The sequence below is a fragment of the Chanodichthys erythropterus genome, chromosome 8 (assembly GCF_024489055.1).
Source record: "Chanodichthys erythropterus isolate Z2021 chromosome 8, ASM2448905v1, whole genome shotgun sequence".
NCBI lineage: Eukaryota > Metazoa > Chordata > Actinopteri > Cypriniformes > Xenocyprididae > Chanodichthys > Chanodichthys erythropterus.
Window position 1 is genome coordinate 21,559,720 of NC_090228.1, and position 24,297 is coordinate 21,584,016.

The 24,297-nt window shown below is 36.7% G+C and overlaps 1 protein-coding gene across 4 annotated transcripts; it reads left to right on the top strand.

Annotated features, from left to right (window-relative positions):
• The first annotated feature begins 764 nt into the window (after positions 1 to 764).
• il15ra (interleukin 15 receptor subunit alpha) lies at positions 765 to 23,906 on the top strand. 4 transcript variants are annotated; one of them, XM_067392307.1, is made up of 11 exons: positions 766 to 1,367; positions 7,501 to 7,686; positions 13,489 to 13,518; positions 16,790 to 16,819; positions 18,613 to 18,642; positions 18,960 to 19,052; positions 19,135 to 19,353; positions 20,832 to 20,870; positions 22,033 to 22,068; positions 22,346 to 22,421; positions 22,515 to 23,906. In XM_067392307.1, exons 1-11 carry the CDS (start codon positions 1,169 to 1,171, stop codon positions 22,711 to 22,713), a joined length of 1,137 nt encoding a protein of 378 aa, XP_067248408.1. In that variant the 5' UTR covers positions 766 to 1,168; the 3' UTR covers positions 22,714 to 23,906. The 4 variants fall into 4 exon arrangements, with proteins under 4 accessions (XP_067248409.1, XP_067248408.1, XP_067248411.1 ...); XM_067392308.1 differs by lacking the exon at positions 20,832 to 20,870 and having other exon boundaries at positions 765 to 1,367; XM_067392310.1 differs by lacking the exon at positions 19,135 to 19,353 and having other exon boundaries at positions 785 to 1,367; positions 22,515 to 23,905.
• Positions 23,907 to 24,297: the final 391 nt, after the last annotated feature.

Genomic DNA, 24,297 nt, shown 5'->3' on the forward strand with positions numbered 1-24,297 from the left:
ACAACTTAAACAATACACTTACATTCATATACCTTTACATATCTCTTATTGTTTTTGCGGAAATATCCTACTCGATTTGAGCAAATCAGGTAAAGAGGTTGAAAAACACCTATTTCCGTGTGACAACACCCCAAAGTTGGGAACCGCCCCTTTTTGTTCCGCAGAGACCTCCTTCTCCTTAAGCCCAGCCTAATTTACATGAAACTCGAACTGCAACATTTGGAAAAGCAAGAACGTAGAAAGAAGAGCAAAGAGAAAAACTGCACAAGCGCACAAAAGAGTAAAATATAAGCAGAAAATGTAAAGAGAGCAGAAAGAAAAGAGTAATAAAAGCAAGGAAAACAACTTTTAAGAACGCATAAACACAAGTTTAAGATTTGTGCAATATCATTTTTAATGTGTTTAAAGTTTTGATTCATGCTTGTTATTTTTTTAAATGTGCTTTTGATTTTTCGATTTACGCTTAGTATATTTTGATCCGTGACCATGTTCTTTGCCATTCCGATCATTTTGCATTATTTTTTTAAGTTTGTGCTATATATTTTTACATGTTTTTTTAAATTTGTGATTCACGTTTATTATTTTTTGATCCGTGACTGCAATACAATTGGCGGGAATCTGACCCCATATATTTCTCCCAAATGTTCTGAATAACTCGCTGCTGCCTGCTCTGTCTTGTCTGTCAGTGCGTCAGTGTCCTCTTTGCTTTTTTTTTACCCTTTTTTTTTTTTCTTTCTGAAAATGTACGCCCTGACTCTTTAGTGGGGTAGTGTAGGAATATAGCTAAATAAGTTATAGGGTGCCATTTCGGACACAGTCTTTGCCAGTTCTCTACACACGTTGGGGATTGCTCTCTTTTCCGCTATTTTTAGCATTGTGAATTGCGATCTGCCTTTCTCTAATATCGATTTCTAGCCTTACATTTAACATAGAGAAATGCCATGCACGTCGTGACAGTTGCATGTTCGTAGCAGCATTTTGTAGGCTTTAGTTTACAGTACACAGAACATACAGGCTACTTGCCCTCAGCTGTATATTTTCCAAGTTCAAGTCCATTTGAAGCGTAAGTGCGTAAGTGTAAGCACTGCTATTTCCTCCAGGAAATGCAAATATAGCCTAAATCTTTCGCGCAGTTCGCACGGACGCGCCCACAAAGTGAAAGTGAAAGATGTTGCAGGCAGAAAGTGACGTTTCCACTCAACACAAATGTCGCACCTCTCTGCGTGGCGTTGTGATTTCATACACATTCGTGTGGATTTACCCGTCGGCGTTCCATCTGAATTCTCCGGGACACGCGGACATGCATGTGCTGCTTATATTGATTTTCATGACGGCTGCTAATCAGCATAATTTTGCCAGAGCGAGCGGTGAGTTTTGAGAAACATCACGGGAAAACACACTTATATGTTTAAAAAAAACCTGAACAGTGTTGCATATTGAACATATTATGTTGAGGTTTAGCGTTACTTTGTAACTGTGGACTGGCTACTACTACAAGGCTACTAAAATGATTTGCTCGGCTAAAAAAAAAACGTTTTTCGTGAATTGCTCGTGTATCACATGGCCTTCAAGTAAAAATAAAAACGAAACCATGTCTTGGAAAAAGAAACTAAGAAACTTTAACTGGAATATGAAGTATTGAAAACTCATTCATGTGACAGTCTCCTAGATAGCCTAATGGAAAAAATAATTGTATATTTTGTAGCTTGCTTGTTTATTTATTATTAAATACTGTCAATTTTCCATACTGTGAAAAATTGACAGGGCAAATGCCTGATTAAAAGACTGCTGAAATTGATCCAAAACAGTTAGCAAATGGTTTTCAGTAGGCTGTGACCATTCATAAGCTGATTTTTAGTGTTAACTCATTATAGTGGATTTTTTTGTTGTTGTTGTTGTTGTTTTAAATAGGCTAATTGATCTAAAAACATGGTACAGTATACAGTATTTTATACATGATATGCTTTTTTTTCCGTCCTTCAAATAAAGTTATAGATTTGAATAATTGCACTTAAAGGGATAATTCACCCAAAAATGAAAACTCATTTACTCACCTTCAAGTTGTTCCAAACCTGTATACATTTGTTTGTTCTGCTGAACACAAAGGAAGATATTTTAAAGAAAGTTTGTAACCAGGTCTCTTTGGGGGACAATTCACTTCCATAGTAGGAAAAGAAATATGGCAGTTAATGGTGCCCCAGAACTGTTCAGTTACCCACATTCTTCAAAATATCTTCCTTTGTGTTCAACAGATCAAAGAAATTTATACAGGTTTGGAACGGTGAGTAAATGATAACAGAATCATTTTTCGGTGAACTATCCCTTTAATTGGCTTTTTGATGTAAGCTATAGGGTTCTTGAGCTGGTTATTCAGAAATTGTAAGTTTATATTGTTGCATTACAATATTTATTAGAATTAAGCTAAGGGAATAGTTTCCCCAAAAATGTTAGTTGTGTCATTCTCTCCTGCATATTATTTTAAACCTGCATGCTAATATTGTTTATGCACTCAAAAAAATAACTTGTTGGTCTAACTTAATTCAATTATGACACCTATTTCCACACAGTTGAACTGATTTATTTAAACTTACTCTAGGTTGAGTGAGTAAAATTAATCCTAACTGAATGAGATCACACCAGTTTCATTTGACGTATTCTGTGAATGTTTCCTGAACATAATTCACTGTTGTTGGTCCAACCAGTGCTATTGCAATTCAGACTGGTGCCTTTGTGCAGAGTTGCTCAAGTTTTCTGCGAAACATTTGTAGCATGCATGTAATGATCAGGTAAAAAACTTCTCATCACTGGCTTTAGCACAGTTAAAGCTGGTTGAGAACAATATAGATTTATTTCATGTAGCCACCCATAGCCTAACCGCAAGGTCTACACTTCAGCATAATAGTAACCTCATAAAAATCGACATAACTCTTTTAAATGTCAAATATAACTGAATATCAAACTTTAAAAGGTATTTTCCTTTCCTAAAAAACACATTAAACAGCACTTAATTTCAATATTTACTGTCCCGATCTATCCCTATGCAAAGCATGCTGAGAACTAGAAATCCACTGCCCAGTTTCAATCAATGCAACATAAATGATTCATGTAGTCTCAACACAAATGGTTTAGGTTAACCTAACATTTTGCAAATTTAATTTCATTTAATAATACAATTGAGTGCAAATGCCAATTAAGTAAAAAACTAAAGATTTGTGTTGGTTCAGCTTATTTTATTTAAATAAACTGAGCAAGCACCTAGAATAATTTTTTTGAGTGTGTTGAACACAAAATGACAATTTTGTCCTTTTAAATAGGACATCAGTTCATAGTGACCATGTCTGTCAAGCTCCAAAAAAGCACCATACATGTAGTACATACACTCACTGGCCACTTTATTAAAAACACCTTGTGCTATAGCAGCAGAAGACCACACCGGGTGTCAACTAATAACAGGAAACTGAGGATATAGATAAAAATTGGTTGTCATGTGTTCTATTCATGTTCAAGAGTTAAAATATTGTATTCAAGAGTTAAAATATTATTTTATTTTTTTTGTATTTAGAGGTGATGTTATAAGAAATAAGGATGTGGTATGCATGTGTCAAGTTTTTTAAAATCTTTTACAGGAAGTTGGATGACGTCTCATCCTTCAGTTTGCGGGTTGCTGGGTTAAAAACAACCCAAGTTGGGTTGAAAATGAAAAAACCCAGCAATTGGGTTGTTTTAACCCAGTGGTTGGGTTAAATGTTTGCCCAACATGCTGGGTAGTTTTATTTAACTCAACTGTTACTTAATTACTGTATTGCTTGCTTAAAATGAACCCAAAATATGCTGGAAATTAACATTTATTAATATGTTTAATAAATGAGCATTTATTAATAAAATAATGAATAATAAACAATAAACATTTATTAAATTGCTTATTAATAAATGTTCACCTTTTGATTATTAATGTTGCCTCTAGTAATTATGTGTCTGATTTTTAATTTCTCACCAATTTTGGATTCATTTTAAGCCAGCCATATAGTAATTTTTAATCAGTAGTTGGGTTAAATAAAACTACCCAGCAGGTTGGGCAAACATTCAACCCAACCACTGGGTTAAAACAACCCAATTGCTGGGTTTGTCCATTTTCAACCCAACTTGGGTTGTTTTTAACCAAACATTTTTTAGAGTGTAAGATATTTTAAAGAAAGTTTGTAACCAGGTCTCTTTGGGGGACAATTCACTTCCATAGTAGGAAAAGAAATACTATGACAGTTAATGGTGCCCCAGAACTGTTCAGTTACCCACATTCTTCGAAATATCTTCCTTTGTGTTCAACAGATCAAAGAAATTTATACAGGTTTGGAACAACCTGACAGTGAGTAAATGATAAGAGAATCATTTTTCGGTGAACTATCCCATTAATTGGCTTTTTGATGTAAGCTATAGGGTTCTTGAGCTGGTTATTCAGAAATTGTAAGTTTATATTGTTGCATTACAATATTTATTAGAATTAAGCTAAGGGAATACACTCTAAAAAATGCTGGGTTAAAAACAACCCAAGTTGGGTTGAAAATGGACAAACCCAGCAATTGGGTTGTTTTAACCCAGCGGTAGGGTTAAATGTTTGCCCAACCTGCTGGGTAGTTTTATTTAACTCAACTATTGTTTAAAAATTACTGTATTGCTTAATTAAAATTAACCCAAAGTATGTTGGAAATTAACATTTATTAAGGTTCAATGAATAATTATTAAACAATAAACATTTATTAAATTTTTTTATTAATAAATTTATATTAATAAACTATTAAATTTATATTAATTAAATATTGAAGCTTATTAATAAACATTCACCTTTTGTCTATTATTGTTGCCTCTAATTGCATCTGGTTTTTAATTTCCCAACTATTTTGGGTTCATTTTAAGCTAGCCATATAGCAATTTTTAAATAATAGTTGGTTTAAATAAAACTACCCAGCAGGTTGGGCAAACATTTAACCCAACCGCTGGGTTTGTCCATTTTCAACCCAACTTGGGTTGTTTTTAACCCAGCATTTTTTAGAGTGTAGTTTCCCCAAAAATGTCAGGTGTGTCATTCTGCCGCATATTCTTTTAAACCTGCATGCTAATATAGTTTATGTTGAACACAAAATGACAATTTTGTCCTTTTTAATAGAACATCAGTTCATAGTGACCATGTCTGTCAAGCTCCAAAAAGCACCATACATGTAGTACATACACTCACTGGCCACTTTATTAAAAACACCTTGTGCTATAGCAGAAGATTTTTTGGATTTAGAGATGATGTTATTAGAAATAAGGATGTGGTATGCGTGTGTCAAGTTTTTTTAATCTTTTACAGGAAGTTGGATGACGTCTCCTCCTTCAGTTTGCGTTTAAAACAGGGTTAAATAAGAAGTTTAAGTGCAATAGTGATGACAACACCATTAATGGCAATTAACATGGATGTAAAAAGAAATGTCATCTCCTCTAAGCTGAGTAATTATCAACCTTTTTTTGGGTTTTCAGCTGCTGATTCTTAGATGACAGAAAATTTTGTCATCATTTAATCAACTTAATCAACATAATGTTGCTCCAAACGTCCTTTTTTTCCCCCCTGCAATACTTCAAATCTTCACTTTTTCATACAGTAACACCATGCCACTTAAAAGGTAAAATTCTTTAACTATGCCAACAATGAAGGCAAGACAATTGGCTTCAAAAGCTGTGCACAAGTTCAAGATCATTTGCGATTTATAGATTTCACATCTTAAGGAGAGGTGTACACTCCTTTTCTGTGTGTACGTTCATTTTATGAATCACACATATGCACATCTGGGATATGCACATCTTTAGGATGGTATCTGCTCAACATTTTATAAATGAGGTCCCTGGTCTCGATCATAACCAAGCATACAATAACACACAAGTTAAAATGTGAGATTTGTAGTGAAGAAGAACCTAAATGGTGGAAACACTGTGATCATAAAGGGATGGACATGGTCAGCAACAATACTCAGGTAGGCTGTGGTGTTTAAACGATGCTCAATTGGTACTAAGGGGCCCAAAATGTGCCAAGAAAATCTCCCCCACAACATTACACCACCAGCCTGAACCGTTGATACAAGGCAGGATGGATCCATGCTTTAATGTCGTTTACACCAAATTCTGACCCTACCATTTGAATGTCACAGCAGAAATCAAGACTCATCAGATCAGAAAAGGTTTTTCCAATCTTCTATTGTCCAATTTTGGTAAGCCCGTGCGAAATATAGCCTCAGTTTCCTGTTCTTAGCTGACTGGAGTGGCACCCGGTATGGTCTTCTCCTGCTGTGTACCATCTGATTTGATGTGTTGTGCATTCAGAGATGCTCTTCTGCAGACCTCGGTTGAGTTACTGTTGAATTTTTTCATCAGTTTGAACAAGTCTAGCCATTCTCCACTGACCTCTGGCATCAACAATGCATTTTTGCCCACAGAACTGCTGCTCACTGGATATTTTCCCTTTTTCACAGCATTCTTTTCAGATGGTTGTGCGTGAAAATGGCAGTAGATCAGAAGTTTCTGAAATACTCAGATCACCACATTCAGTCACTTAAACAGTTGAACATTGGCTCTTAAGTGTATTTCTAGGAGTGGTTTAAGATGACTCCAACATATTGCGAAAGCACCCCACCCCCCAACACACACACACACACACACACACACATACACACACACACACACACACACACACACACACACACACACACACACACACACACACACACACACACACACACACACACACACACATATTTCCCTTTGAATATTAGTTATGTTATCAAAATAGACTTGTTTCCAATTCAGAGACATTACTCAGTCACTAAACACTGGTGAGATAAGCATTATTTTTAGGTGATTTGTGTTCCAGAGCTGTTTTTATCATATGTAGGTGGATGATAAATGATTAGTGTGCATCACCGTTTCCTCATTCCATTAGAGGGAGAATACCATACCCCTCCAAACTGTAACTTTATTCTATCCCTTTTAACAGCTATGTGCACTGTCTTGTCCAAAAATGTACTGAAGATTTTTTTCTGCACCAGTTCGAACCCCCCACCCCACTTTCACTCCAACCAAAGCAAACTCTGACAACAAACTAACTGCCCCAAAAGGTTTCTTACAGTGCAACATTGCAATGTTAGGTAGATTTTTGCTACAAAGGCTTTAAGACTTCAATGTAAATAATTTCTCCATCTGTGAAATGAGAGAGTACCAAAACATTCCTAAAGGCTGTGATAATGCTATCTGGTCCAGTGCATTACATTGTGGAAAAACTGAAAGAGGAAAAAAGAAAGAAATTGTCATTAAGTCACTGTTATTTTTAGTTAACAGGATTGTGCATCTAGATTTGTGCATATTACAGAGAAGAATGTATTATATCAATGCAAATACAATGCATTACATTTTATCTATCAGTTTCTTTGTTTGCATGTTTGATATTTTTGTGACATTATTCTTACTTTGTCTCAGGTTTCTGTCGACCCCCTGAGATAGCCAACACAGTTCCTGTTCATGAGACATATCCCATTAATAAGACAATTCGCCTTCAGTGTGTAGAGGGCTACGTGAGGAAAGCAGGAACATCCAACCAGATCCGCTGCACAGAAAAAGATGGCAAAACATTATGGGACCATATCCTTAACTTCGAGTGCATACGTAAGAGTCTTGCTTGTTACAGACAGATGTCCAGGGCTCATGACATGTCTGCTCCTTTTTTTTACTTTTCTAAATCATGGCCACTATGGAGTGGGAGTGTAGAAGGGGTGAAAACACAGACCTACAACACACTCATTATACAGAATAATGAATTTTAATATATGAGCATGGAGAAAAATTACAACAAACTCCCAAGCACAAGGGAGAAATGTGCAAGAATATTTAAAAGGGCTAATAATATTTCCATTATGTTTACGAGCACTACAGTGTTTCAATAGTTTCATTTAAGAAAGAAAAAGACAGAAATATGTCTATAAAAACTTTAAACACACATACTTTATTCTGTATATGATCTATGTGGCTAGTGTTTTTAAACTCATTGCGGAGCTCCGCCCTGAAACCAATCATATGTGCGCTCCGCGTTTATATCATAACAATCGAATTTTTCATGTGTTCATATTCTAGTTCTGAACGCATCGTAGAGTGAGCCGCACTTTTTTGACATTTGAATTCTCCGCTGTAATGCTATCTCACGGGAACATTTTCATTTGTGCTGGTAGATCACAGCAAAACAAACCACATGCACCCAAACTTGAGTTCTGGTCGCGTCACAGGAAAACACATTTTTGTGTTGTAGCACTGAGGAAACGATGTCTCATGTCTCTGAATGACAACAATAGAGACAGAGGCAAGAGAAGTGATACTTCCTCATGCATAATACTGCAGTTATAATGAATAAATGCAGATAAATGCTCAAAACTGTTGACGTCAGCATGTTCGACCAGCCCATACTGGGCTGCGTTCAGCCCCAACAAAACGTTGCAAAACGTTTTTGTGTTCTTTTTGAGGTATAAAATCGGTATAAATACGTGTTTAATACTGCAAAATATGCTCGATGTTACAGTCACTGCCCCTTGCCCTCCAGAATAAAAGAGAACATCCCAATCGAGTGAAGGGATTTGTGGAAACTTCTAATTATTGTTATACAACATTTCATGATGAAAAGACAAACATTTCAGGTGAAGGATAATCCACTTCTTACCTCCGTGACTGTGTTGATCTATATTATTTTTATTCTGAGTATTAGGCTTATTAATTGCTGATCACCGTTGTTGTGTTATATGATATTGTAATATTTACCAACTATACTCCTCTGATTATAGAAAAATGTATTAAAGTGTCACATCACAACAGCAAAATATATAAGTATAGTATTTTTATGATACATTAATACCCATTGTGCGAGCTGTCTCTTTAATACCAAGCGGTTTATATACATCTTGCCACTCATTGGGCTGACATTTCTGACACACCCACCAAACAAGAGAAAACGGCTGCGTCCGAAAACTGGAAAATGCTGCCTTACGAGGACACATTTCAAGGTAGTAAGGCATCAAGGCACGTCCGAATCCAATGTTAGCTTCACTTCCTCTCTCATGAGATACCTTCATCTGATCGATTTTTTAAGGAAGCATAGATGTATCCTTAGCTGCCTTTGATATCCCACAATCCTGTGCTTTCCATTCTGTGACAATTGAGCTAGAAAAATAAAGATGGCGTCCGAAAGTTGCGTTTGCTGCTCAGTTTTTGTACAAATGTACGAGTTTAATCAACATATTTCAATTTTGGTATCATTTCTATCGAGAAATTACTACTGTAGTAATTAAATCTTTGTTTAGTTCTCACCAAAGCTCGCGCTATATTGCTGTAGATCATTAAACTGTTACGCTGCCTCAGAAGTCTGTCCGAAATCAATTTCGTGAGGTGCCTTCATGCACAAACGCAGCCGTACAAGTCATTCTCTTATAAGTTAGCGAGGCAGCAAGACAGCTACCTAGGTTTTCGGACGCAGCACACGTATCTCAAACCCATTGCACTCCGTTGCAGACCGTTTCCAGGAAACATGACGTTCAACCCGGAAAACGTAGCAAAACGTTGCGCACCGGTTTGAGCTTGAATGTGCCCCTGGAGTCAATCAGCACTCCAGGGCTGCGTCCGAAAACTGGAAAATGCTGCCTTCTGAGGACACATTTCAAGGTAGGAAGGTATCAAGGCACGTCCGAATCTAATGTTAGCGTCACTTCCTGTCTCATGAGATACCTTCCTCAGATCGATTTTTGAAGGAAGCATAGATGTATCCTTAGCTGCCTTTGATATCCCACAATCCTGTACTTTCCATTCTGTGACAGTTGAGCTAGAAAAATAAAGATGGCGTCCAAAAGTTGCGTTTGCTGCTCAGTTTGTGTATAAATGTACGATTTTGACCAACATATTTCAATTTTGATATAATTTCTATCGAGAAATTACTACTGTAATAATTAAATATTTGTTTAGTTCTCACCAAAGCTCGCGCTATATTGCTGTAGATCATTAAACTGTTACGCTGCCTCAGAAGTCTGTCTGAAATCTTGTTTCGTGAGGTACCTTCATGCACAAACGCTGCCGTACAAGTCATTCTCTTATAAGACAGCGAGGCAGCAAGACAGCTACCTAGGTTTTCGGACGCAGCCCAGATCTTGCCGGTATAGAGGGTATGCATCGACGTCACTTTCCCGCCGAAAACGCGCTCCCTCACCTGGACTGAGTGGGAAAAGAACCAGCTGCGTAACTGGATTAATAGGAGAAACGGCGAAAACGCGAGTAAAACTAACGAATTACCCTAAAGGTTGGACTCGAAAATGTTTCTTACAACGTGTCAAATAAACCTAATCCATGGATATTGACATGCAGCCAGGAGTCGTGTTTCCTGACATTTATATGTGCCTGATTTGACACCGGGGAAATTCATAAAGCAAATCTGGCTGTGAATATTTTATATAACTACAATATAAGTAGGTTTAAATCTGCTTAATCACTTATATCAGTGTTATATCGTCATATTGTCCAGCCCTAAAACATATATAGTTTTATAGTAGCTATAGTTTTTGACAGTGTTGTTGAATTAAAAACACCCAATTATGCATAATATAAGATGGAAAATATTTAATTGATGAGTCGTCAACATAATATATAACAATACAATATATATGGTATGATTTTACCTCAAAATCCAACAATTTGACACAAAATGTTAACTGCAAATCCATGTTTCTCTGCTGGAGTCCAGCTGTTTCTGTGAATTGCAGTGATCCATTTGCTTCTTTTTCTGTTGCTTTCTCTAGTTTTTAAATATATACCTCAGGGTTTGTGTCAAATCTATTTGTACAGTCAGCCGCAAAGCTCTTTCCCGTTTTGGATGTGTTTTGTGTGTTTTTCGCGACATTCACGCTGAAAACCAATGCTGCCGCTCAGTCTTTTGCCACTCAGCGTGCGTGACCGCAGTCCTATCGGTCGACGGTGGCGTCACGTGCATACCCTCTATTACACGATGACATCAGATTTTGTGACGTTGCCTGGACTTTGCTCAGACTTTCCGACCGGAAGACAGAAATCACTCTGAAAAATGCAAAATAAATTCAACTTATGAATAAAATGAATGAGTACCTTTAGTGTTTTCAATGATCTGCAGCCTATACTGTTAGCAGCTCAAAAAAAATGTGTTCTAGGGGTTTCATGATCCTTTAATTAGTCATGGGACAGAATTCTTAATTTGTGGCCAAGACTTCTTTTTGAAATTAAGTGAATAACTGGATTTTTTTCCCTTCTCCCATTTTCACCTCAAATTTTTTGGGTAGGCTGTATACCTCCCTTGCCTTCCCTGATGAGTCGCCACTGCCAGTAAAAAAACAAACAAACAAACAAACAAACAAACAAAAAACTCTTTAGCAAAACCTGAAGCCACCTTTCCACTCCACACGACATTCGCATCCGATTGTCGCATTTCGTCCCCAAGCGGCAGTCGCACGGAACTTTGAAATTAGAAGTGAAGCGACCGTTACCCTCAGCTTATTCCAACCCAGCAACCACCATGGTAAACTGAACGGTTTTAATGATTGTAACGTTAATGCATGTATGAATATATCCATACAAAGCAAATGACCCTCAATACATCTAAAATAAAAAACATACTAGTAGATTTTATAGAGCCAATACATAAAAAAATATATATCTTCTTTTTTGACATAATTATTAATAACCACAATTTGAAAGAAATAGCGTTTACAGAATAACATTAAAGTGTTAAAATATTGGTAATTCTAACTTCGCGCTCATAATTTTGATTAGAATACATCATATCCGGTCGGCCGGTCGCATAAAGTTCAGCCGCAGAAGTTCAAATATTTCAACGCATCCGAAGCTCAAATCGGATCTGAAATTTCCGCATTTGCATATGATCGAAACTCCACGCAGCCCCCGTATTACTTTCCATTGGAAATTAATGACTTCCGGTCCAACGGCTGTCGTTTGTCGTGTGCAGTGGAAAGGCGGCTAAAAGATTAGTTCACCCTGAAATAAAAAAGGTCATTAATTCCTCATCTTGTCGTTCCAAAACCATAAGACATTTGTTCATCTTCGAAACACAAATGAAGATATTTTAAATTAAATCTAAGCGATTTCTGTTCCTCCATTGACAGAAAACGAATCCATATTAATTGAGGGGTTTATTCCAAATTTTCTGAAGAGACACAAATGCTTTATATGATCATATTGAATTTAGGCTTTTATTCACATATAAAAATTGATTGATAGTTCCATAGCTGTCGAATCTTTCAGTTTTCTTTAAAGCTGCAGTCTGTACCTTTTTTTTGTTTAAAAATTATCCATCAATTTTTGAGCAAGTACATAACCAGCCAGTGTTCAAAACTATCTCCTTACCTTAGCCCCATTCACAACGGTAAGCTTGTAATAATGTTTTCTAATAAGAACGGTACTGGCGGGTGTCCGCGGGAAATTCGAGAATGCAGCCGTTCATCTTTACGTCATTACGTCACATCTGTAAACAGAAAGAATGAGTCCCAGCTAGTAGGCTATATGACATGTGGAAGATGCTGCAGGTGGCGGATCATTAATAGCCTTTTCTCACAGCAGCTGCAATAATTAAACTTATCATTTTGATGGCGGATTGTAATCCAGAAAGGTCCAAATAACAATCATCAGTGACAACTGGAGATTCACCCATAGTCACTGCAAAAGACTTCGGACTGCGGAGTGGCTACAGAAACTGAAATCTACAGGTAACGCTAATACACACTAAATACACATAGTCATGCAATGCTGATGTTGCTGACATTAACAATTTGAGAACAAAATAGAACAATAAAAATAATTTGCACGGCATTAGATTGATCAGCGCTGAGGAGCCGTGCCGATGCACAACCCACGTAATCATGATAATTCCACAAATAACTGCAATTGCAAGTTTCAAACAATGATGTCTACAAAGAAGCAAATCTTACAGAATGCAGCTTTAAAATAATCTTCATTTGTGTTTTGAATATGAAAGGAAGACTTAAGGGTTTGGAACGACATGAGGGCAAGTAAATTATGACAGAATTTAAATTTTTGGGTGAACTAACCCTGTAAGACTAACTCATACTGTAATCTAGTGACTGTTGGCGTTGGTTGGTACAGTGTATCACTTCTCAAGACATTCTAAGACCCGACAAATACTGATTCAACATGTTTGATCAGGTGAAAACAAGCGCCATGTACGTTGTTGGTCGCCATCTGTAGGTGCAGTGTGAATTGGCCTTTAAAAACCACTCAAAACAAACAATAACAACATGCTAAAAAAAAAAAAAACACTCAGAACACCCAAGCAATTTTCTTCTGATGATTCAAAAATGTTGAAGTTGGCCTAGTTTTACATCCTAACAGATATCAGGTGATCAATGTAGTAATTTTATTATTCTTTCTTTGCAGCTGATCCCAGGAAGCCGAATGTGCCGAAAAGTAAGTACCATATTTCCTAATTCCTCCCTGTCTTTCTGTGTCTGTTGTTGAAGTGAAAAGTGAAGTGTGTAAATTGTGCCCTATGGTTCCAAATGGATTAGCATACATAAAACAGACCCAGACCCAATATTGCCAATGGTTGAGCCAGTTACTGTGTCAGAATACTCAACCAGTCAATGTTTTGATAGCACAAATAGTTTATTTATAGTTGTCTCTGGATATCAAAAGTATTGTAACAACAACAAAAATTGCACACATTGGGTCTCATTCATGAAACACGAGCAGAACGAATTTTTGTGTAAATCGTCTGTAAAGTGGTTCTGGCGTAAATTTTCGGATTCATTAAAATGTTTGTATTTTTCAAATGTTAGTTGGTACGAAAGAAATCTACACCTGCTCCCAGCCACGCGTAAATAGTGCGTTTAACATCCGAACGTTTTGCTCATTAATAAGGCTGCATTTTAATTCACCTTAATAAGGTACATATTTACACAGCATTTTGAAAAAATATTATATATAGTAATTACATACGTTTTTTCTTTTTACTTTTATTGTGAGAGCCAGTAATAGCATCTGCAAACAGAGCACTTTAATCAAATAATGAATTGATTTCAATACGGTTGGGCAAACTAATGGCCCCTTAATTGTTATGAAAATTGTTTCCTATAAAATGGCCAAAATCCTTCGTTTGGTGTCATAATATGATGCCCATATATAGTTGTCAGTCGGATTTAATGGGCGGGATTTGGTAATTGAGAATGAGCGTGCACGCGCGTCCCATTTACAACTGATTGAAATTTATTAACACACACGTTTCACTATCCTTTCTGACGTTTACAAAGTATTTGTGAATCAGGAGAAGAGTTTTCCGGAAGGTCTCTTTACGCGCAAATCACTCACATATTTACTCGTATATTTACGAATGTTTCATGAATGAGACCCATTACTTTTAAACCCTATGGCTTTACCAAGATTGGCTAAAGACTAAAGTGTCCTGTACTATTGCTATCAATTTTGTTATTTTTATATTTTAGAGTGAGCTCTTGGTTGGAGTTGGAATTCTCCTTTTTGTCTGTCTCTCTCTGTTTGCGTCTTTGCTCACCATATTTTCGTTTCCTGCACTCTTGTGCCCAGTGTTTGCCACAATAATGACATTTCCCTCACCTTCATGGGGCTTCTTCCCCTGTTGTCTGCAAAAATGCAGGTTCAGTTTTAACTGTCAATGCACTACTTACCTGAAAATCCTCCAGCAGCATCTAACTCTTACTTGTGCAAAAAATTCCTCTACATTCGAATCAGTAATTCATGATGTGGTTACTCTTATCAGCTGAGCCCGTTTTGGATTCATATTGTTCAAACATGTGTTAATGACCTGTGTTAAGTTAAAACAAACATGTGTTAAGTATGTTATGATCTTGTGTGGTCGGCAATGTAGAATCCTCCTCCCATGACTTTTTGAATCAATTTACGAAAGCTGCGAAAGCTGATCCTTTTAGCCCCTGTTTAGTGTTAGCAGCATATGATATATCTCTTTTTTTAAATCACCCGTCTTTCTAACATCCTTTGCAGCTCCTTGTAAAAAGTCTTTAAATGCTCTTCCTCCTCCCACAACAGTTTATTGGGATTATCTGCAGTCCCCTTTCCAGTCATTTCATCATTTTCTGTTTTCACACATCATCCCCCAATGTTCTGAGAAGTATTACGTAAAGGGTATGACTTTTCAGGATCTGCACAAATTTCAGCGGATGAGAGGGAGAGGGCAGATTGTTACATAAGCTTTCGAAGTCACTTACCTTAGCAGGGCATATGGAATTTTGATTTCCCTGACTCACAAACATAAAAGCAGGCTCTGTCTGTTTACTGGCAGCTGTGGCCCCCTCTGCCACACACTGTTGTGTCTCACTCATCATTGTATATCCGTCTCCTCTACATTTTTACAGGGTGGGATATGATTTTGCTGGAATGAGAGGTTGTTTCAATTCCCCTATTGTAGGAGCCTTATATAGACAAATATTTGAAGGGAATGCTGGGGCATGGGGCTGGTATGGGTAACCCTTTTTTTGGCCTCTCTAGACCTTTATCCCAATATGTTTTCATTTCTTTCCATTTACTGTACGACTCTCCACTCTGGGTCTCCCCAGCCCCTATTAATCATCAAATTTGCTCTTTCCAATTATTTCTCTTCTGGGAAAGGATCCAATTGTATTTTTCCCCTGAGTCCACACCTTTAAATTTGATAAATAGGGTTCAGTCCAATATCCACAATTATTTCTAAACATCCAATTTCGGGGTGTCTCATCTTGTATTGGTCTTGATATCTTTTAACTCATCCTTCACCTAATCACAATTTTGATTTTTAATTTGCCACACCACACCAAAGGGGTCTCTTTTTAATTCTTTAATTATAATTATTCAGCCAATTTTATTAATTTGTCAAATGGAATATTCCCATCAACACTTTGTTTTCCGTCAGAGCGGATCTGCACGGATCTTCCTCGTACTGGAAGGATAACCAAAATATTTGTCAGGTAGCTAGCTGTGCATTTAAACAGTACCATTACAGGCAAATCTTCCTGGACTAACTCTTAGAGCTCCATCCAAGGATAACACTACCTATTATGAGAGGAATTCAATCAATCCTACCACCACAGGAAATCATTAAAAACAACTTACCTGTGATGAAGGATGACCTCTCAGTCCTGTGTTTCTTGGGAATATCCCGGACGAGCCCCCAAAGTGTTAGATTAAAATCTCAATCATAGGTAGAATATTTGTAGTCTCAGTCATCAGTTTAGAAACAGGTGCCTTAACCCCTGTGATGTGTGGCAGCAGCAGCGCGACATCTCGAGAGAATGACCAAGCAGTCACAGATCAAGTGTGGTACAAAGCATTCTCAGATTTATTCAGGAAGAAGGGTCATATTTATAGACGTAGGTCAAACAACAATCTCCAGGATGGCTTGAGCATCCAATCATATGACTTAAGAATCAAACCTTACCATGTATGTCATTTCAAGAATTATAATAACAAATAAGAAATGTATGTGCGTAAATGTGTGTGTGTGTCTTCAACTTCTGGTTGCGTGTGAGTGTCAGTGTGTCCAAGGACTACTACTTGTTTTGTCTAGGTAGGTACATGATGTGAACAATGAAAAAATCCCAAGACACAAAGAAAGTCAAAAAGTGAAGCCCAAGAAATAAGACATTATTTATCAACGTCTAAACAGATATCAGGTGATCAATGTAGTGATTTTATTATTCTTTCTTTGCAGCTCATCCCACAACGCAACATGTGACAAAAAGTAAGTACCATATTTCCTTATTCCTCTGTGTCTTTCTGTGTCTGTTGTTGAAGTGAAAAGTTAAGTGTGTAAATTATGCACTATGGTTCCAAAAGGATTAGCATACATAAAACAGATCCAGACCCAATATTGCCAAAGGCTGATCCAGTTACTGCGTCAGAATACTTAATCAGTTTCTTGTTTTTACTTTATTGGAATACTTAAATCAGTCAATGTTTTGATAGCACAAATAGTTTACTTGTAGTTGTCTCTGGATATAAAAAGTATTTTAACAACAACAGAAATTGCACACATTACTTTTAAACAGGTAGCTGTGCATTTAAACAGTACCCTTACAGACAAATCTTGCTGGACTAACTCTTAGGCCGTGTGTCCACCAGAGCGTTTTTAGCCAGCTGAAAACGCTAGGCGCTCTGCTTAAAACGCCCGTCTGTGAGCGCTTGAGAGCGCTTCTGCAGCGCAGCGTTTTTTTCCGTTGAGACGCTTTGTTGTTATGATACGGAATATCAGTTGGCCAGTGTTCTATTTGTCCCGCCCCTCCTTCACTCTGATTGGACGGCTGGCTAAAAAGTGACAGTGATGAGCGCAGCGTTTTACTCAAAGTTGAACATTCTTCAACTTGAGGCGACCAGTAAAAAACGCCCAGCTCTCAGCGCTTGAGCGTGAAAAAGACACTCAGCGCCTCGTTACGCTCTCGCCGTTTAAAAAAACGCGGCGCTCCCATTGAAAACAATTGAAAAAGTACGCTAGCAGCTGGAAAAAACACTTAGGTGGACACACGGCCTTAGAGCTCCATCCAAGGATAACACTACATATTATGAGAGGAATTCAATCAATCCTACCACCACAGGAAATCATTAAAATCAACTTACCTGTGATGAAGGATGACCTCTCAGTCCTGTGTTTCTTGGGAATATCCCGGACGAGCCCCCAAAGTGTTAGATTAAAATCTCAATCATAGGTAGAATATTTGTAGTCTCAGTCATCAGTTTAGAAACAGGTGCCTTAACCCCTGTGATGTGTGGCAGCAGCAGCGCGACAGATCAAGTGTGGTACAAAGCATTCTCAGATTTATTCAGGAAGAAGGGTCATATTTATAGACGTAGGTCAAACAACAATCTCCAGGATGGCTTGAGCATCCAATCATATGACTTAAGAATCAAACCTTACCATGTATGTCATTTCAAGAATTATAATAACAAATAAGAAATGTATGTGCGTAAATGTGTGTGTGTGTCTTCAACTTCTGGTTGCGTGTGAGTGTCAGCGTGTCCAAGGACTACTACTTAGGGCTGGGCGATGTATCGAATGCTTTTGTCACGCGCATTTCTTAAGTAAAGTCGGTTCCCTGATTGACGCTAAATCGCCATCACCTGTTTTCAAATGAAGCGGCATTTAATAGACAGAGCCGTAGTTCACTGATAAGACACGCAATATCGCGTTCAATATCGATATGTATCGCCGTCGATATTGAACGCGATATTGCGTGTCTTATCAGTGAACTACGGCTCTGTCTATTAAATGCCGCTTCATTTGAAAGCAGGTGATGGCGATTTAGTGGCAATCAGGGAACCGGCTTTACTTAAGAAATGCGCGTGACAAAAGCATTCGATACATCGCCCAGCCCTACTACTACTTGTTTTGTCTAGGTAGGTACATGATGTGAACAATGGAAAAATCCCAAGACAAGAAGAAAGTCACAAAGTGAAGCCCGAGAAATAAGAAATTATTTAACAACATCCTAACAGATATCAGGTGATCAATGTAGTGATTTTATTATTCTTTCTTTGCAGCTGATCCCACAACGCCACATGTGACAAAAAGTAAGTACCATATTTCCTAATTCCTCCCGGTCTTTCTGTGTCTGTTGTTGAAGTGAAAAGTGAAGTGTGTAAATTATGCACTATGGTTCCAAAAGGATTAGCATACATAAAACAGATCCAGACCCAATATTGCCAATGGTTGAGCCAATTACTTAATCAGTCAATGTTTTGATAGCACAAATAGTTTACTTATAGTTGTCTCTGGATATAAAAAGTATTTTAACAACAACAACAATTGCACACATTACTTTTAAACCCTATGGCTTTACCAAGATTGGCTTAAGACTAAGGTGTCCTGTACTATTTATTTGCTTCAGCAGAGACCCAAATGCCTCATTTCACATCATCCACCACAGAAAGCACAGAAATAAAGATTTCCACAGTACTTGGCACAAGCATGCCAACCACAGGTATACATGTTATATTATGCTTTTATGTCTTGATATTTTTTGGGTAGGCACACATTTACGTTAATTACATGACACGCTCCAGCAACAGGGCATATAACTTTGACAACAACAAATGAAGTTGTCACAACCAAAACAAGAAGAACTACCAGCCAGCCAACTTTGAAGAGCACAACAAAAGAGGCAGAATCTATTACAACAACCAACGAAATTACTTCTTCAACATCCAGCAGCTTCACAAGCAGAGATTATATGACAGCCACATCGTCACATTCCTCGTCAAGCTCTTTCACTACAAAAACAGGTGAAGCCGTTCACTGTGATGGGTCAAAATGCATGGGGCTATGCAAGGAATATTTTACTCAAAAAAATATTAACATTCTGTCACTATTTACTCATCCTTGTGTTGTTCCAAATCAGTATGACTTTTTTTCTTCCATGGAACCCAAAAGAAGAAGTTTAGCAGAATGTTCACATGGCTCTTTTTCATAAAGTAAATAATGACCAAGATTTAAGTTAAGCTATTTATTAGCTAATGCACATATTCAAACTTCCTAGAGCAAGATATCACAACAAGTTTGTTCAAGTCATAGAGGTTTGGGAAAACATAAATGACAGAATTTTCATATTATTCTTAATTTCATAAAGCTATGTTTATGTAAATGTACTAACGCTTATATAGTATAATTCACTAAACAGTTGCACCACTTTTGCACATGGTACATGAGCGTTACACTTAACATTTACTACTTTTATTTACTAACCATTCGCAATCCAATTTAGCTGAAATTGTACTGCATCTTGAAGCCATTGACTCTCCTTTTTGAGCAAACAAGCCTAAACAATATATAAAAAGACGTTTGAGTGCACTTTCTAGCAATCACGGAAATGGTAATTGTAACCAGCCGAAGACATTGCCAACCGCTACTCGCTGAATTTGAGAGTAAGGCTATTTTGAACAAGAATATCATTGTTTTAGTTAAAAGAGACTGAAATAATTCTGTTTTATGTATGTTTGTATCAATTGTCTGGTGCAAATTGGCATCAGAGCTAATATTTTGTGTGTTTGCACTGTTGCTATGTTAGTTAGCACATGCAAAAAAAAAAAAAAAAACACTGCAATTCATTCTTAGTAAATCTGCTTTTCAGTATTCTTAACAATGAAAGTATACAAGCTCAAATAGATCCTTTTTAGCTCACTTTAGCTCAATTTTCTATGTAGTTAAAATCTATATACGTTTTTCAAAATCAAAATAGTTTTCTTCTTATTTAGTGATTTGTGTTTGGAATATAAAGGCCTAAGTGTTGAACTTGAATTTAAAGCAAAACAGGATGCAAACCAGACTTTGACTAGACCTTACTTCCTGTTATGCACAAAAAAATGTGCTTCCATATTACAAAACCCGCAATGTATATATGTAACCACACACAACTAACACGAAAAGCTAGGCCTCGTGGGCAATGCTCCGACCATGCCTGGTGTCAAGGGGGTGGGGGTGGGGCTTAGCCCCCACCTCCTCTCCCCCATGATGATCTCAAGCCCACCCCGTGATGATCCAAAGACCCCCCCCAACCTGTGAATGTGATGCCAAAACATACATTCTTCATGACATTTTCCCCCTTTTTCTTAATTTGATTCTGACTTTTACAACAAATGGCTTGGGGTTTGTTTGTTTGTTTGTTTGTTTGTTTGTTTGTTTGTTTGTTTGCTTATGCATAATTCTGCAGAATTCTGTCAAATCTCAGTCATTGTAATTCTCTCTTTCTCCCATTTTTTATTAGGAGTCAATATATCTGTAAAGACTTCAAATGTTTCTGAAGGTAATTTCTTTGCTTATAGTTATCCATAAAGTCAATATCTTCTAACTTGTATATATTATATTATATTATATTATATTATATTATATTATATTATATTATATTATATTATATTATATTATATTATATTATACACTTTAGAATAATAGTAAAATCATCATGTTAAACGAATGTTTTTATTTATATTTGGGATTCTTCAAAGTAGCCTTGATTATAGCTGTAGATATTATCTCAACCAGCTCCATGAGGTGGATCCTGGGATGCTTTTTATTACAACAGTAGGCTATGTCCAAAATCGCATACTTTTTTTCGAGTAGGTACTTATTTTGAATAAGTAATTACTTCATGAGTTATAACAAAGTATATTCTATATGTGTGTAGTATAAATGTAAATGTGACTTACCAGCGTTAGTTATTGTAGAGAGTAAGTGTCCATCTTATGCACACTTCACTTTGTACTTTTTGCCTAATATTTTGTAAGTACTGTGAATTCGGACATACTGTTTTTCACCTACTATATAGTAGGGAAGTATGCAGTCTGACCCTGTACAAAGTTCCTTTCTCTCACTATCACCAATAACATTTTAATGTAAAACATGATAATGTCATTTAAATTCTGTGTAGCTTTTTTCCCCTGCTTGTATTCTTCTCTCATAGTGTTCATACAATTTTAAGGGTCTGTCAAGCTCTCAAAAGGAACAATGGAAGCACCATTAAAGTAGTCCATACTCATGTACTATATTGTAAATCTCCCGAAGCCATTTGAACAGATAGAAAGTCAAGTTGTTATTCATTGGAAACCTACCCTCTGCAATAGCTATTAAATTTACATATGTGCATATTAAAACATAGAAGATGAAGACATTTGATATCATTTGTTCTTGCATGTAATGCATCACTTAAAAACATGAGTAATTGCACATGAGATTTAAGATATGATGGAGGGAAGATGTTAAGTGAAAAAAACTTCTTTATGTCTGTTCCTCAATGAGTTAAGAGCTCTACACCTTTTGACCATGCTCTTATGCTTTTTCCATAAAAAGAATACATTAATCATAATTTAAAGTAAAACAAAGTAATTTGGGTTTGGAACAACACAAGTGTGAGTAACTGAAGACATACATTGTATTTTTAAACAAACTAACCCATTATTTCTTTTATTTAGAAACTAAAATGGAAGCCACCTTTAGTAATTTCACATGTAAGTTCAATTTATTGCAGTTAATTTCCTGAAACAAATAATATTTAATATTTCCGAGCTTTGTGCTCAATTCTATTTTTTTAAACTGGTTTCTCTCTTTCTTTCTTTCCTCTTTCTTTCTTTCTTTCTTTCTTTCTTTCTTTCTTTCTTTCTTTCTTTCTTTCTTTCTTTCTTTCTTTCTTTCTTTCTTTCTTTCTTTCTCTCTTTCTTTCTTTCTTTCTTTCTTTCTTTCTTTCTCTCTTTCTTTCTCTCTTTCTTTCTTTCTCTCAACATTCAGCAACAGTAAGTGGTGTTACAAGCATAATTATCATCTGCCTGGCGGCAGCAGTATTCCTTCTCTGGTGGAGGTGGAGGTATGTTTTATAAAATCTATTGTGGAATGAAGTTTTGAATTTATAGGCTTTTTGCAGCTTCTTAATGAATTGTTTTCACCCTCCAAACCACAGACATCGAGAAAGAAGTGATAGAAACGGGATCCAACTATATCATAACGTCTGTACATCTGAACACTGTTCAACTGACCCAAACACAGCAGCCAACAATCCCACAACAGTCTCTGTCATTGACACAAATCAACCACAGACAGGCTCCTTAAATGTTGTGGACACAAGTGACAAGCTCCTCCCACAAACAGACTCCTGTTAAAGATTTTGCCCTTAGCACTGCATAAAATACCCTCCCAGCTGGACATATCTGATCCTCCATCTATTGTACTTTACCTCACTCTACTCCTTTAATGTTATCATAAAATTAATAAAGTTTTTATATTGTTTTTACATAATGGTCTTTATGTATATATTGATCAATGACAAAACACATCACAGAGATGATGTGCAATGTTTTTTTGTTTTTTTTAATAGTTTTTGCTCATTTTCATTATACCTCGAAAACATTTTAGAAAATATCTTTAAATTTAAATTTCGAGAGTTTAAAAACGTTTTTAAAAATGTTTTTAAGATGTGCCCTGCCAAGAACAGCTTGTTAGCTTTAGCCCCTGCTGGTTGATGCTGGTAACTACACATCTACATCAAACTACTACATCTGGCACCAAATGCATTTTTCTCCATTGACCAACAAAGGTAGTGTATTCCGCATAAAAATAAATAAATAAATTTCATGCAACATATTAAACAAAAATATTACTGTCATGACCACACCAGGCTTATTAGTCAACACCACTCAGTGCTCCCTCCTTTATGATTAATTATCAACTGCACCTGTCCCTCATCAGCACATCACCACAGGCCTGTATAGAGGGTATGCACGTTACGTCATGGTCAGCCGTTTTATGCCTGTGGTTACGCCCACTGAGTGGCAAAAAGTGGTGCATTGGTTTTCAGCGTGAATGCCGCGAAAAACACAGAAAATACATCCAAATCAGGAAAGAGTTTTGCGGTTGACTGTACAAATAGATTTGCCACAAAATCTGAGGTATATTTTTACAGACTACTTATAGCCACAAAAAAAAAAAACAAGAAGCAAATTGATCTCTGCAATTCACAGAAACAAATGGACTCCAGGCAGAGAAACGTGGATTTGCAGTTATCATTTGTCAAAATGTTGGATTATGGGGTAAAATCGTACCCTATTGCTATAAACTGTTTTTTTTTTTAAAAAATTTACCTATATACCTTTCGGTACGTTCTAAACGGGATATAATCGCCCTCCGAAGGGCACTTCAGAGTGAAAACAATCATGGCCGCCATATTGAAGGGTCGTTCCAAACCGAAGTGCTCAAAACTGGACACTTCAAAGGGCCCTTCGGAATGAAGGATTTCAAAGGGTACAAATCATGAACAATTCGGGCCCCCAGGATCCTTTGCACAGGGAAGTTGTTTGACGTCACAGAATGGGTACAGGAGGCTCAGAGTTCGATTTTACCTATAAATGTATGTATAGTATTTTTATATACTACTGTAATATTTATATGAGTTAGATTTGGTACATTATTATGGTCAAAATGACATTGTACTTAAAAAAATATTTGAAACATTCAAATGTTTAAAATACACAGACACAATATACATTGCGCAGCTTGCACAATCTATCCTCCTTGACCGTTTCGTTAAGATGACGCAGATATGTGTTCCAAAAAAATTGTTTTTTTGACCCTACACCCTTCATCCCTTCGAAGCTCTCACTCCAGAGGGTATCAAGGGGATATATAACATTGATATAAGTGATTACTCGGATTTAGACCTACCTATATTGTAGTTATATAAAGCGTTC